This window comes from Pan troglodytes, chromosome 21 (genome assembly GCF_028858775.2).
Source record: "Pan troglodytes isolate AG18354 chromosome 21, NHGRI_mPanTro3-v2.0_pri, whole genome shotgun sequence".
Classification (NCBI taxonomy): domain Eukaryota; kingdom Metazoa; phylum Chordata; class Mammalia; order Primates; family Hominidae; genus Pan; species Pan troglodytes.
The window spans coordinates 57690295-57704561 of record NC_072419.2 but is presented as its reverse complement, the minus strand read 5'-3'; the positions used below and the strand labels follow the sequence as shown (position 1 = coordinate 57704561).

Here is a 14267-nt window from a genome sequence, read left to right as displayed (position 1 = left end):
CTGCCTCAGCCTCCCAGGTAGGTGGGACTACAGGCGCCCGCCACCATGCCTGGCTAATTTTTTGTATTTTTAGTAGAGACGGGGTTTCACCGTGTTAGCCAGGATGGTCTCGATCTCCTGACCTCGTGATCCGCCCACCTCAGCTTCCCAAAGTGCTGGGATTACAGGCGTGAGCCACTGTGCCCGGCCATATTTCTTTTTGTTAAAGTTTGTTTGACTCTGGACTCAAGGAGGGACCAGATATTGTGCTTGTTTGAAATGTCTTTTCAGTTTCTTTTGTCTGCTCATACCCCACATTCATCTGTTCTCTTTGCCATCTTTGTACTGAAGAAACCAGTTCGTCCTGTAGAATTTTCTGTAGTCTGGGTTTTGCAGGTTGCAGTCCCATACTGTCGTCTGACACGTGGCTCTGTCCTCGGTATTTCCTGTAAGTTGTCAGTCAGATCTGGAGGCTTGATCCAATTCAGCTTCGATGCTTTTGGCAAGACTGTCCCATCAGTGTGGCGTGTTCCTCCATCAGGAGGCAGGTGGGTCTGGTGGGCTCATCTCTGAGGTTCACAGCCATGATGCTCAGTGATTCTGGATACAATTTCAAACACATCCTCTTCATTCACACCTTAGCATAATTGCTACCCTGAATTTTGTGTTTGCCCCTTCCTTTTCATTTTCTTTGTAGATTTCACTCATTGTCTTTGCTTTCGCTGTAATTCTTTCCTTTTCTCTGCTGCATAATATTCCATTGTAAAGCCTATTTATCCATTCTGCTGATGGTGGGCATTTGATTGTTTCCAGATTTTTCCTCTTTCTGGTTACAGGCAGTGCTGTCTGGAATGTTCTTTCGCTGTCTCCTGGTGCTTGCACACAGAGGACTTTCTGTAGGGTTATACTGACAAGCAGAGTTGCATGGTCACAGGGTGTACACACTTCCAACTTTAGTAGACAATACCAAATTGTCTTCTGAAGCAGTTATACCAGTTTACACTCCCATGAGCAACACATATGTAATTCATTGCTCTACAACCTCACAAAGTTTGATACTGTCAGACAGTTAAATTTTTTCACTTAGCTGGTACATGTAAAATGATGTCTTTCGGTGAACAGAAAATTTTCATGTAGTTAAATTTCTTTTCTGAAAGGTGTGAGTTTTCTGGGTGTAGTTTAGGATGATGTGTTGTCAGGTCACTCAGGAGCTTGTTAGAAATGCAAATTCCCACCTCCACCCCAGTCCTGCTGAATTAGAAACTCTGCCAGCGAGACCCACAGTCTGTGCTTTTACAAGCTTTCCAACTGATTCAGAGGTTCCCACCAGTTTAAAGCAGTGGGTCAGAAAATCTTTCTCTACCTTGATGTCACAAAGAGATTCTCCTATAGTGTCTTCCAAACTTCTTGCAGTCTTACCTTGTACCCTTGGGTCTGTAATCCACCTGGAGTTGATTTTTATGTCCAGTATGAGGGAAGGTTCTAACTTCACTGTTTTTTTGTATGGATAACTAGTTATCACCAACCATCTATTCAGAAGATGTAATCTGTTGGTGTTGTAAATATCTTTCCCATGTAAGTGTGGGCCTCTTTCTGGGCTCTGGCTTTTTTTTTTTTTTTTTTTTTTTTTTTATTAAAAAAAGAGTCTTGCTCAGTCCCCCAGGCTGGAGTGCAGTGGCGCGATCTCGGCTCACTGCAAGCTCTGCCTCCCAGGTTCACGCCATTCTCCTGCCTCAGCCTCCCGTGTAGCTGGGACTACAGGCGCCCACTACCACGCCCGGCTAAAATTTTTTTGTATTTTTAGTAGAGATGGGGTTTCACCATGTTAGCCAGGATGGTCTCGATCTCCTGACCTCGTGATCCACCAGCCTCGGCCTCCCAAAGTGCTGGGATTACAGGCGTGAGCCACCACTCCTGGCCTGGACTCTGGCTTTGTTGCGTAAGTCAGCTTTTGTCTGTGTCTAGCCAATAACACGCTCTTTTTTTTTTTAATTGACAATAATTGGCTATATCTGTAGGGGTATGATACACACTGTCTTTATTGCAACAGCTCTGTAGAAATGCTTAATTTCTGGCAGGTCTAGTCCCAGCTTGTTGTCCCTCAGAAGCGTCTTGGCTGTTTGGGGCCTTTGCGTTTTCCATGTCCACGTTGGAGCCAGCTTGTCGGGTGCCACAGAGTCACGTTGAATTTTAAATCTTCTTTATATTCTTGAATCTGTAGCTCCATGAGGGGAAAATAGACATTGTACAGTATTGATTTTTTTTTTTACTTTTATGAGACGGAGTCTCACTCTGTCACACAGGCTGGAGTGCAGTGGCGTGATCTCAGCTCACTTTGACCTCCACCTCCTGGGTTCAAGTGATTCTCCTGTCTCAGCCTCCTGAGTAGCTAGGACTACGGGTGCATGCCACCATGCCCAGCTAATTTTTTTTTTTCCCCCTGGAGACAGTCTTACACTGTTGCCTGGGCTGAAGTGCAATGGCATGATCTTGGCTCACTGCAACCTACGCCTCCTGGGTTCATGGGATTCTCCTGCCTTAGCCTCCCGAGTAGCTGGGATTACAGGCACACACTACCACACCCGGCTAATTTTTGTATTTTTAGTAGAGATGGGGTTTCCCTATGTTGGCCAGGCTGGTCTCGAACTCCTGACCTCAAGTGATCTGCCCGCCTCAGCCTCCCAAAGTACTGGGATTACAGGCGTGAGCCACCACACCTGGCCAGTATTGAATTTTTATGGTGTTTTTTCAAAGGCTGCTAAAAGTTATCTTTCATACTAGAAATAAAGAGCCACTTCTCACGAGGCTCACTGTCCTTCCCAGCCACCGACCCTGCCACATGGGTGGGAAATGCTTGAGAAACTGGCTTTGGCCTTGTGGTCCACCTCTCCCTCCCCTGGACACTCAGTGGCCTGAGCGGATGGATGCCCAGGGTTGGGCCACAGAGGACTTTGGTTGGAAGGCTGGCCCTCCTGTCTCTAAACAGCTCAGGTTTCCTGAGGATCTGCTGCTCTTAAAACCTGCTTCCTGCTACAGTCTTTTCATGGGCAATTTCTAGCCATGTCCCAGTTGGCGTATGAAATAAGCTCAGGATGGAGATATTCACAAACGGAGAAACAATTTCTCCTTCTTTAAGTTGGACCGAGTGGAAAGTGAAGGCTTAGGGTTCCAGACTCCACGGTTCTCGTCCTGACCCCGTCTGCTCAGCAGTTGAATAAGCCTTCCAAATGCCAGGCACGCAGCTGGGTGCCCTAGGGGCTGTGGGCCTCTGCAACTTTGGGATCAGGATTTCACTAGTTAGCAGGGGAGATGGGGTGCCAGGCAGGAGTGCAGCATGAGCAAGAGCTCAGAGGCACTGTCTCCTCCTTTGTGACCACGAAGCGTGATTCCCAGTTTCCTTGGAATCTGCTCTACAGAGCTGAGGACTACAGCACCCGACGTCCGCAAGATGAAGTCAGCACTGGGTTGCCAATACCCGGAAGCCATAGTCGGTTCATTTATTTGTCCATTCTTTCGCTAAGGCATTCATTCATCCAACAGCCGTTTATTGCTCACTGCTGGGGCTAACACAGTGAAGAGGCTCAAAGTCCCGGCCCTCCTACAGCTTGCAGTTTGAAAATATAAATGATAAAACTGGGGGTGCCAAGTGTTCTGTTGGAAGAGAAAAGCAGGCTGGGGGACAGGGCATGATGGCGTGGCACGGAGGCCTGCTTGCCGTTCCAGTAAGGGGAGCACCTCAGGGGAGGTGGCATTTGAGAAGAGGTCTTATCAAGAGAGCCCTCCAAACGTCTAAGGCAAGAGCAGCAGTCCAAGTAGAGAGAACAGCAGGTGTCTAAGGCAAGAGCAGGAGTCCAGGTAGAGCGAACAGCAGGTGCAAAGGCCCTGGGGCGTGAGCAGGCTTGACGTGAATAGCGTATACTAAGGAAGACTGTGGACTAGGGGAGAGTGAGGGAGAGAAGCAGATCATCTTCAGTCTTAAAGGCCAAGTGGGATCCCTGGGTCCTGACAGTGGGTGGGTGCTGGCAGGCAGCTAGGGAGAGTCAATCAAGATGGAATTCCGACGAGGCGGCCAGCAAGTGGTCATAACACCCAGGCTTCTGCTGTGGAAGCCACTGACTCCTGTCACCCTTGGAGGTGACCTGAATTTCCCTTTCAGACAGGCGCCGCTATGGAGCTAAGATGTCACACCCTCTCTAGAGAGGATGGCTTACGTGGGCTGCAGATGCCCCCAGGCCCAAAGCCAGAGTCAGACTGATACCACAGGAAGGCCTGGGCTCTGTGAGGTCTAGAAACCCCGGTTGCTGGTGGGTTTGTGGGAATTGAGCCTCCGTTTTCCCCTTCTGCTGGAGAACATTGCCAATGGAAGCAAGCCGGGGCGCCTCCAGTCATTCCTCTGCGCAGCCCAGGCCTTGGCTTTAACTCTTGTAATACACCAGCACCATTTCACCTTTTAGATGTGTACCGGGCTTGGCATAGTGGTCCCGAGGGGGCCAAGCCGCTCTTTGCTTCTTAAATCTCAGTATCTGCTCCCCGCCACAGGTTACCCAAAGCTAACAACGATGCCAACACTGTCACCCCCAGTTTTCTTTGTGTACCATGTGGGTGATTTCTACTGCCCAACCCTGATAAAAGCTAGGGTCTCCCAAGGACCAGTGTTTGTACTGAGCTGCATTCAGAGAAGCGTATTCTTGTTGCCAGGTGGTAAGTGAAAACGAATTTCTGTCTACAAGTAGCCTGAGCCACACTGCTCTGCTACGTAATAGCTGCAGAGCCTGGGTTTGTTACTCTTTCGGAGACTTGGTTTCTTCAGCTGTGTAATGGGGGCAGTCAATACCTACTTCATGGGATGACCATGAGGATTAACAACATATATATGTAGGCTGGGTGTGGTGGCTCACACCTGTCATCCCAGCACTTTGGGAGGCCAAGGCCAGCGGATCACCTGAGGTCAGGAGTTTGAGACCAGCCTGGCCAACATGGTGAAATCCTGTCTCTACTAAAAATACAAAGTTTAGCCGGGCATGGTGGCGGACACCTGTAATCCCAACTACTCAGGAGGCTGAGGCAGGAGAATCGCTTGAACCTAGGAGGCGGAGGTTGCTGTGCTCTGGGAGACAGTTGAAAGCCAGACCTGATCGGAAAAATTCTGGGCAAGTCCTATCAATTAGGAGGTGGTAGTTATTCTTTCGCCCAATCATTCCTCCTTGAGATTTTTACTGAGCACCTACTATGTGCTGGGCTCTGTCCTAGGTGCTGGGGATACAGCAGTAGATGAGAGAGATGAGGTCTGTGCCTTAATGAGGGTATTACCAACCAGTGAGGGGTTGGTGTTAAAATGTCACAGGTTTCAAGATACGGGGTTCTGTGATCTGATTCATGCTACTCCCTCCCAAAACACCAGGGCCACAGGAGCCATGCACAGCTGAAAGGCAGTGCCTATAAAAGCTTGCCTGTGAGGCTGTGACCTATCTGATGCCAAGCTTCTACGAACATGGCACATGCAAACAGACCTGCTGGTGAGGCACGGTGAGATGACACGTGTGAGGTCATGGCGCCTGCACACCCACAGTTCCTTGGGAACTCGAGGTGAATGTGTTTGCCTGCCTCACATCTTCCTGAGTGGTGTCTCCAGTCCCGAAGAGCAGCCTCTGGTACTGCTCTGTTGGCCTCGCGTTGCATGTGGATCTGGGGTTTGAAAGGCATCATTGAAGTCTAGTGGTGGAGGGTGGGTTGGGGGAGGACAAGGAGGATGTCTTACGGTCCCTGGAAGCTAATTTGGGGGGCATGTCCTGTCTGGTGTTGCTTGGCTGGCGTCTGATGCCTTTCTCTTCCAGGAGCTCAACTCGAAGCAGGTGGCTCCTCTTGCCATCTTGGGGCTTGGTGCCTTCCTGGCCACAAACTGATCTGCCAGTGACACGCTCTCCTCCCAGTGAGCCCCTTTTACTAGAAACCAGAGTCTCAGAATCACCATGTCTACTCATCCCAAGAGCTGGGGACAGTTTGGCACGTGGTGTGGCATCTTTCTCGTAAGCCCCAAGGTCTTGCTCATAAAATGGCTGGTGGCAGGGTGCTTGTGAGTCTGCTGTCTGGGCTGGTTTCCGGAGGCCTCTGGTTTGCAGAGAGCGTCAGTGACTCACGCTGCTCTGCAGGTCGCCGGCCCAAAGCTGTCTGCGCACACTAGGGCGCAGTGAGGCCTGGGAGGGGCCCCTCTCAGCAGGATGTGAAAATGCATCTTTGAGAGCATGGCTGATCTCCGCCCTGCCCATTCTGAAAATGCAGAAATAGCTTCAAAGGTGAAAGTGCTTTGGTGGAAGAGGGTGGACTGGCCATCATCAATTCAGTCTGTTAACAAGCATCCTCTGTGTGAGGGCTGAGACACACTGCTGCTGCTAATAGAAAGAGCTGCTACTTTTGGTTATTTCTTAGCTTGGCATAGTGCCATGTATATGCATTCCCATATTACAGATGAGAAAAACTGAGACTCGAGGACTTAAAAGATTGGCTCTGATTCCCAAAACAAGTAATGTGATGCAGAGTTCTTATGATGTGCCTTGCTTGTTTGAAGAACTTTGCATGCATTGACTCAGATTCTCTCTAAAAGCCTTAGAAGCTGGGAACAGTTTTTGCCCACCTTTAACAGAGGAGGCACAGAAAGGGTTAGGGTTTGCCTCAAGTTCTATGAAAGGATGTGGCAGAGCTGGGATTTGGACCCCAGCTGTCTGTGTGTCCCTGGGACTCTGACCCCAGGGTGTGAGCCCCTCGCCAGGACAGCTGAGAAAGGGAGGAGCTGTTGGCTGCAAGAAACAGAGATTTGGGCCTGATCATGGGCAGACAAGCAGGATTCAGATGCAGAGGAAAAAGAGGGCCTCCTAGGCATCAGCCAAGCGACACAAAGGTGTGGCGGTGGGGATATCAGGGTCTGCTCCTTGTTCAACCCCTGCCACGGACCAGCCATGGGATGCTGGACCTAAAATAGAGGGATGTCTGCTTACCTGAACTTCAATGACTTCACTGGCCAGATGCCTACCTCATGAGCATAGACCGAGACTTTGGAGAGGAATGTACTTTGGGGACTGTGTCAGTCAGCTCGGGCCACATAACAAAATACCATAGACTTAGTGGCTTAAACAACAGAAATTTATCTTCTCACAATTCTAGAGGCTAGCAATCCAAGACCAGGATTCTGGAGAATCCTGTCAAGATCAGGTTCTGGAGAGGACCTGCTTAGGTCCTGGCTTGCAGACAGTCACCTTTTCTCCCATTGCGTTCTCCTGTGAGACAATGAGACTGACCTCTGGTGGCCCTTCTTCTTAGGCCACTAATTCCATCACGAGGGCCCCACCTTCATGACTGCACCAAGTCCTAATTATCTCCCAAAGGCCCCATCTCCAAATACCATCACAGAGGGGTTTAGGGCTTCAATATAGGAATTTGGCTGGTGTGGTGGGGGCATAACTTAGTGTGTAGCAGGGACTGTATAGGTGAAAGATTTGATCAAGGGGTGAATCAGGAGTGAAGGTTCTGTCTGCCTGTCCTGGGAACTACTGTCTTTTAGGAACACCTGGTGCAGTGTCACCCATGAATACAGTCCTTGCTGGTCACTCCAGGTGGCCTTTGAGTTGATAGCAGTATGTGCAAGGGCCACGCATGTGGATCTCACTTGGAGAAATTTAAGACAGAGCCTGGTCCCTACTCAGATCTTGAGAAATTTCTTTGCAGGCAGCCTAGTGGCTTCTCTTGCCTGTGAATCTGGAAAGTATGGAGGGAGTATGGTTGACATCTCTTATGGGAAATCCAAGACTTAAAATACAAAAGATAGATCCAAAGGTTTGTGGAAGAAACTGTGACATGGCCAGGGATGCCTCTGCTTCCAGGACGTGCGCTTGAGTTGGGCTTCGGGAGAATGTGGATGTGTTGGGGGGAGGTGTGTCCCATGTTGGGCCTGTGCTGTGAGCTGGTCCTGGCATATGTGGGTAAACATAGAATGATCTGGAAGGTGAACTTATGGGAGGGCAAGATGGAGACTGGACTGGAAATTCAATAAATATCCAGTGAATTCTTTCTAAGAATCAGGGGCCATGTTGGTATTTGAAGAAATATCTTTATGAAGCCAGGCCAGGGGTTTTGCACCTTCTCCCAGAAGAGGGGGAAGTTTTGCATGATTCTGTGACATGAGCAAAGCAAGTTAGGGTGGAAATCTTTCTTACTGCTCCCACCTGCTAATCCACCTGGGAGTGTCTGACCTGCTTACAATTCCATCTCTCTTGGATAAGCAAAGAGGCATATACTCAAATGTCTTAAAAGAAATGTTTGGTTAATTCCTCTAACGCCCAGAGGGGGTTTATGGTATATGTCTTCCCCAAAACTCGGGTATTTATTTTATTATCTCATTTGTGATCACAGGCTGATTTGTGGGTTTGAATTACTGTTTGTTTCCTGTGTCTCAATTCAATATAGTAACAAGTGCTTTTCTTTTGCCTTTTTTTTTTTTTTTCCCAAAGGCAGCAAGTTATTTTGCAGGGCTTGTGCTGTTGGCTGATGTTTCTTAGCAGAGGGTTGGGGCCGAGGTGGTGATGAACTGGCTGAAGGACAAGGAAGTAAACTGTGGTTTGTTTAGAATGCTTTCCTGCCTGTGGTTGCTACTTTAGAAGCCGTGTGGTTGCTTGATAGGAGAGGTGCAGCTTAGTTGCATGTAATCAGAAGAAATTCTGCTGAATTGGAGAATAGAAATGGGCAGTTCAGGTCTGAGTTTACACAGTTGGTTAGTCCTTCCTTGTCGGGCAGCTTAGTTGAGAAAGTCACCAATTGTTTCTCCGTAGATTGTAAGTTGATGTGCAATCATTGCAAAAAAGCAGACAATGGAGATGATGGTAGCATATTCTACACTGGCTAGGAGGGGACATCTGACTTGCATTGTAGAAACACAAAACTGGACGTCCCTTAGACCAGTGCCTGATTCCCATTGGCTCCACCACGGAGATGCACGCAGGGTTTCCCTTAAATTCCATCCCATTCAAACGTGCATGCCTGTGAGCTCAGAAGTCTGGGAAGCTAGTTGTATATTTGTCAAGGAGACAGATTCTTGGGTCTGTACTTTTGTCTGTAATGGCTATTTGTTGACACCTTGTGTTTTTATGAAAATTATCACCATTGATTAAGCTCATCAGTGAACCACTTCTAATTTACATCCTAAATTATCATCTAGTCCACAGGACCAGTGGGATGACTCACCAGTTTATGCCTGGGGGGTAAAAATGCAAGGCCACTGTATAGGTCTTAGGCTGTAACCTTGTATTAGGTTGGCACAAAAGTAATTGTGGTTTTTGAGGTACCCCTGTGTCTTTGGGAGGATTTGTAGATGACACTTAGGGACCATGTAGTAAGTCTAAATACTGCCTTTTCTCTTGACGTCCCATCTCCATATTACTGACAACTGACCAGCACATTCACATGGATCAATGGACTTACCTCCCATTTAAACATGTAGGGAAACAGAATGGTATCCTTGGTTATTGGAGTGGCCTCTTTTAGACTGGTCTTTGTCTCTTCCATCTTCTTTAGGGGACCATATTGTGGGCTTAATAAACACATGCCAATGAGCCAGCTATAGCATCTCATTTATTTTTATTTTTTTGAGACAGTCTCGCTCTGTTGCCTAGGTTGGGGTACAGTGGCACCATCTCAGCTCACTGCAACCTCCGCCTCCCAGGTAGCTGAGGTTACAGGCACCTGCCGTCACACCCAGCTAATTTTTGTATTTTTAGTAGAGACGGGGTTTCACCATATTGGCCGGGCTGGTCTTAAACTCCTGACCTCAAGTGATCCACCCACTTCGGCCTCCCAAAGTTCTGGGATTACAGGCGTGAGCCACCGTGCCTGGCCTATAGCATCTCATTTAATCCTCAGTGACTTTGCCAAGGAAGTGTTCTCATCCCCATCTCGTGGCTGAGGAAACTGAGGCTCAGGGAGACTGAGGCAGAGGCACTGTTGAAGTGCTTATGTTCCAACAGCTTCTGATGTGAGTCTACATTTTATCAGAGGCCCCAGGGCAGCCAGAAGATCTTTCAAATTGGGGAAACCCTAGCCCAGGACTAGTACCCATAGAGCTGGGGCCACATCTGGTCTCTACCCAATGCTAGGAGGCTGTTCCTGGACAAGTCGCCCCATCTTTCTCTGCCTTACTAACTTGACCTGAGAAATGGAACTCTCACCACCACCCCCGGAGATGTCTGTGAGGATGAAGGAAGGCAGAGCGAGTAGCCACCTGCGGAGGAGGGTGTTTGGCGGTGGTCTGGTCCCGAGTTGATTTCAGGCCTCAGTTGACTGAAGACAGGCCCTGTCTCTGTCTTCCACAAAGAAGCTGACAAAGAGTGAAACTCTATGACTAAACAGGAAGCTGCACCTCCGAATGCTGCAGACGGAGCCATCATGTGATGCTTTCTATTTCTCTGAGAAGGTGACAGAACAGGGCTTGGTTTCTCGAGTCCCCTGAGATAGCGCCATTGTGCCCCCCACCCCCCATATTAACACTGGGCACCATGTGGTTTGGAGAGAGAACTCGTGTTCTGGCTGGATGGTCTTAAGAGCCTGGTCCCTGGGGTTCCAACTAGATTCGAACGACTCCTCCAAGGGTGTGACTTCAGACCTGTGCCTGATGCCTGAGATCCACTGAAGTGCTCCTTAAATGAGTAGATATGGATAAAGTGACAACGTGTTGGTCATTACAGAACTTTAGAGCTGTCAGCTGAGCAAAACAGGGAGTGGTGTGCTCTAACATCAGTTCCAACAGGATCACCTTGCTGTAGGGCCGGGGTAGCAGTGGAGATTGTTGGTTTCTGGCTACCTGGGGTAAATCCAGAAGCATGTATGGGTGGGTGGGATGTGGGCTGTGAACAAGGAGTCAGGGAACACACAGGTTGGCCTGAACAACTGGCAAGAGAGAACGTGTGTTTCCCATCATGGGAACAGGTGAGACACGGGGAGGAGGGGTGAGGATCCAGAGATTGGTTTTGGCCCTGTGAAGTTTGGGCAGGTAGATATTGCAATCTGAAGTTCAGGAGTGATGGTCTGGGTTAAAAACATTAATGTGGCCATCGTCAGGATAGAGGTGGTATTTTAAGGCCCTGAGTGAATTATCCGACAGTACTGTCTGCTCTTGGACTTGGAAGAAGTCAGTTTCAAGTGGAGACTGGGCAGTTTAGTGTGGGAACTGCCTTAGGGCCACATCCACCTGGAAATGTTTGCTTTGGGAGATGGCCTGAGATGCATGGTCAGAAAAGGAGGAGAAATGAAGTGCTTCTTTTGCCCCAGGGCAGCAGTAGCCAACCCCAACTAGCCAATTCCTGTTGGAGCCCAACATTGGGAAATCCAGGCCTCTAACTGCATAAGCGCTGAAAGGATCTCATTTATTGAGCATTCTGTCTCCCTTGAAGAAGAGATTTCAGGGAGCTTATGCCTCTATTTGAAAAAGCATCCTAGTTTACTTGGCATTTCTAATAACGCTGCATTATTCCCTGTAAGAAATTGGACTCAGAAAACATTTCTAAATCAGGCATTTGGAATGGACTTGGGTATTCCAATTCGGCCAAAGGGGATTGGGAAGACAGGTGTTTTGAAAGCCACAGGCATTGTACAGATGTAGAGAGGAGTATTATTTACAATAAGCTCCCCAGGTCTCATTCAAGTGCCTTCGTTGTTCTGATAGGGCAGGAGCTTTTTTTTCCATTGTTGACAAAAAACAGGAAGAAAATGTGCAGTTTTATGAATTTCCCTGACCACTGAGGTGATATCACTAGTAAGAAGGAAACTGGGGCCCAGTTTAGTATCTGTAGATGCCTGAAGGAAGATAACAGTTGAGTAGATCTTTAATGAAATTCTGATTTTCCTTTGACTGCAGCAGAAACCAGCTTAATTTTCTCTTTGTAGTTGGCCATGATTTGAAACCCCATCACATACCCACCCACAGCAGCCCTTTTGTCCACCCTGAACACGCTCCCCTGATCCCACACCCCACATAATGGAATGCACTTTGCACAGAGTCCCTCATCTCCATGATTATTACCCTAGTGTTGGGTTAATTCTGGCACAAATGCTAAGATGTTGCAGAATTTTGGCTTAAACTAGAGCCAAAGGGTTAAGTTCCCTCCTGGGCTTGGATGATATTGGCATGAGTTGGAAGCGTAAGAGAGATCAAAGGTGATTTTTTTTTTTCTTCTCAAAAATGATTTTGCAAATCTTTTTCAGAGCTGATAGACACACACCTTAGCTGGATACAAAACATATTATGAAACAGAATGACTGTGATCTTTGATCCGAGAAATCAAAGTTAAAGGTAATCGATATCTTCTGCTTCTCCTTTTGTTTTCCAGCTGTGTGTTTCCTTAACTTGAATTTTTTTTTTTTTAAGTATAAGAAAACTTGACAGGCTGAAGGCCCTCTCTTCTCATTCTCCTGCTCTTAAGGGCTAGACCCCTCCACTCCTGAAGTGGACACTCCTGGGGACCTCCCTGAGAATCTCAGGGTTGGGCGGGAGAAGGGGGGATGAGGCCCCATTAACTTGCATGCTCCCCGATTCCAGGGCTGGCCTGCGTGGAAAAATGCAGCAACGTCTTTGGAGCCTGCTCCTTTTTGGTTTTGCACACTTTGTTGGGGGTGTCCGGCACTGGGGAACAGCAGAGTGGGCAGGGAGGTCAGAAAACCTACCTAAGAAGCCACTGAGGAAGCCCCGCCCTGCGCTTAGGTCATTTCCAATCCTGATTCCCTCCACTCAAGGTTTCAGCTCCTCCTGGGGGGCTTCCTTGTTGTGGCTTTTGAAGTCGCAGGATTCTGCGACTTGGTTTCTGGATTTGAAATCAGCCCCTTGAACTGAGTTTCCCAGGGTGCTCGGCTGAGCCCCTCACCCAGCAGATCCACCTCGATGGGCCTCCACAGAAGAGCCTGGCCGCTAAGAAGACCTTATCGTGCAGGTTTCAGGAGGCCCTGGGGTGTGAAGTCCAGATGAGACATTGAGGAAGGTTGCATTACCTCTCTGTGCCTCAGCTTCTTAGATGCTGTTGCTGTTATTTAATCTTCTCCATATTCTAATTGGAATAAACCAGCACACACAGTGCCCAGCCCATCTTAGAGTTTCTATTAGCACACCCAGGGGAGCTGACGCTTGAGAAGCATGATTGCCAGAGGATGGGGCCTGCGGAGATGAACCCCTACTTCCCTATGGCAGAAGGAAGCCCTGGGGGGAGGAGCACATTCTCCAGCCATCTGCCACTGTCCCTCCTCAGGACTTTTTGCATCTGAGGAATCCGCTCCTGGGGAGTCCTCAGGAGTGTCCTCAGGACTTTGCATCCGAGGATAAAAATGCAAGTAAAATATCAGTGCTGAGGTTGTAAGCCCCCCCAGGGAACTTGTCGAAGGGCGGTGCCTTTTTAATGTGTGTCTTGGGCTTGGGGACTTTGGCAAGCCAGCGGCTCAGGCCTGTGGCTGACTCTGACCAGCGTGGCCTGGGAGGGGATTTACTGCTGTTGCATCACTCTTCAGACCCCACCCACAGCTTTGGGCTACAGTCCTATTGAGGGTTTTATGTTCTTTTCACTGAGCCTCACTCAAGTATGGCCAGGTTTCCCTGGAGAAGATGAACACTGGGAAGTTACTTAGTAAGTGTAAAGCAGAGGTCTGGGAGAGCTCTGTTTCAAGTAACAGGCCTTTTCAGTTTTGAGACAGAAGTCAGAGGGGAAGGGCTGGGCATGGTGGCTCACGCCTGTAATCCCAGCACTTTGGGAGGCCGAGGCAAGGTCAGGAGTTCGAGACCAGCCTGGCCAACATGGTGAAACCCCGTCACTACTAAAAATACAAAAATTAGCCGGGCATGGTGGCAGGTTCCTGTAATCCCAGCTACGCTACTTAGGAGGTTGAGGCAGGAGAATCGCTTGAACCTGGAGGCGAGATGGCGCCACTGCACTCCAGCCTGTGTGACAGAGGGAGACTCAAAAAAAAGGCACAGGGGAGGGCTCAAGACCAGCAGGCCCGGTTGCTTAGGAAACTTACCTCGGCCTTCAGAGTTGCTTCCCCCTGAGAACAGTTAGGACCAAAGGCAGAAGATCCCAGAGAGGACTTCATGTGCTTTCAGGTTCATGCATCCTGACCCAAGCATGTAGGGGTCGTGGGAGTGAATTCAGCAAGGCACTGCAAGGCAGAGGAAATAGTCAGTAGTGACTGGGGGGTGGTGCCTTGGGCCCCCTCTTGGCTCTCAGATTCTTTGATTTGGCCTGGAGAATGCAGCCCTCTTGATTCCC

General features: G+C 48.8%; 1 protein-coding gene and 1 long non-coding RNA gene across 7 annotated transcripts in view; one reads left to right on the top strand and one right to left on the bottom strand.

The window, feature by feature from the left end:
* NFATC2 (nuclear factor of activated T cells 2) overlaps window positions 1-14267 on the top strand; it is a 178586-nt gene that overhangs the window by 153773 nt on the left and 10546 nt on the right. For 3 of the 6 annotated variants that reach the window (XM_063802591.1, XM_063802592.1, XM_063802590.1), the window contains exon 10: window positions 12223-12310. The exons of the other annotated variants lie outside the window; for them this stretch is intronic. In XM_063802591.1, coding sequence (XP_063658661.1) covers window positions 12223-12266 — 44 coding nt within the window. In that variant the 3' untranslated portion in view covers window positions 12267-12310. The remainder of the gene's footprint in view (window positions 1-12222; window positions 12311-14267) is intronic. 6 annotated transcript variants of the gene reach the window in all.
* LOC112206532 (uncharacterized) overlaps window positions 13889-14267 on the bottom strand; it is a 30554-nt gene continuing 30175 nt past the window's right edge. The window contains exon 3 of the long non-coding RNA XR_002940938.2: window positions 13889-14157. This is a non-coding gene — a long non-coding RNA (uncharacterized LOC112206532). The remainder of the gene's footprint in view (window positions 14158-14267) is intronic.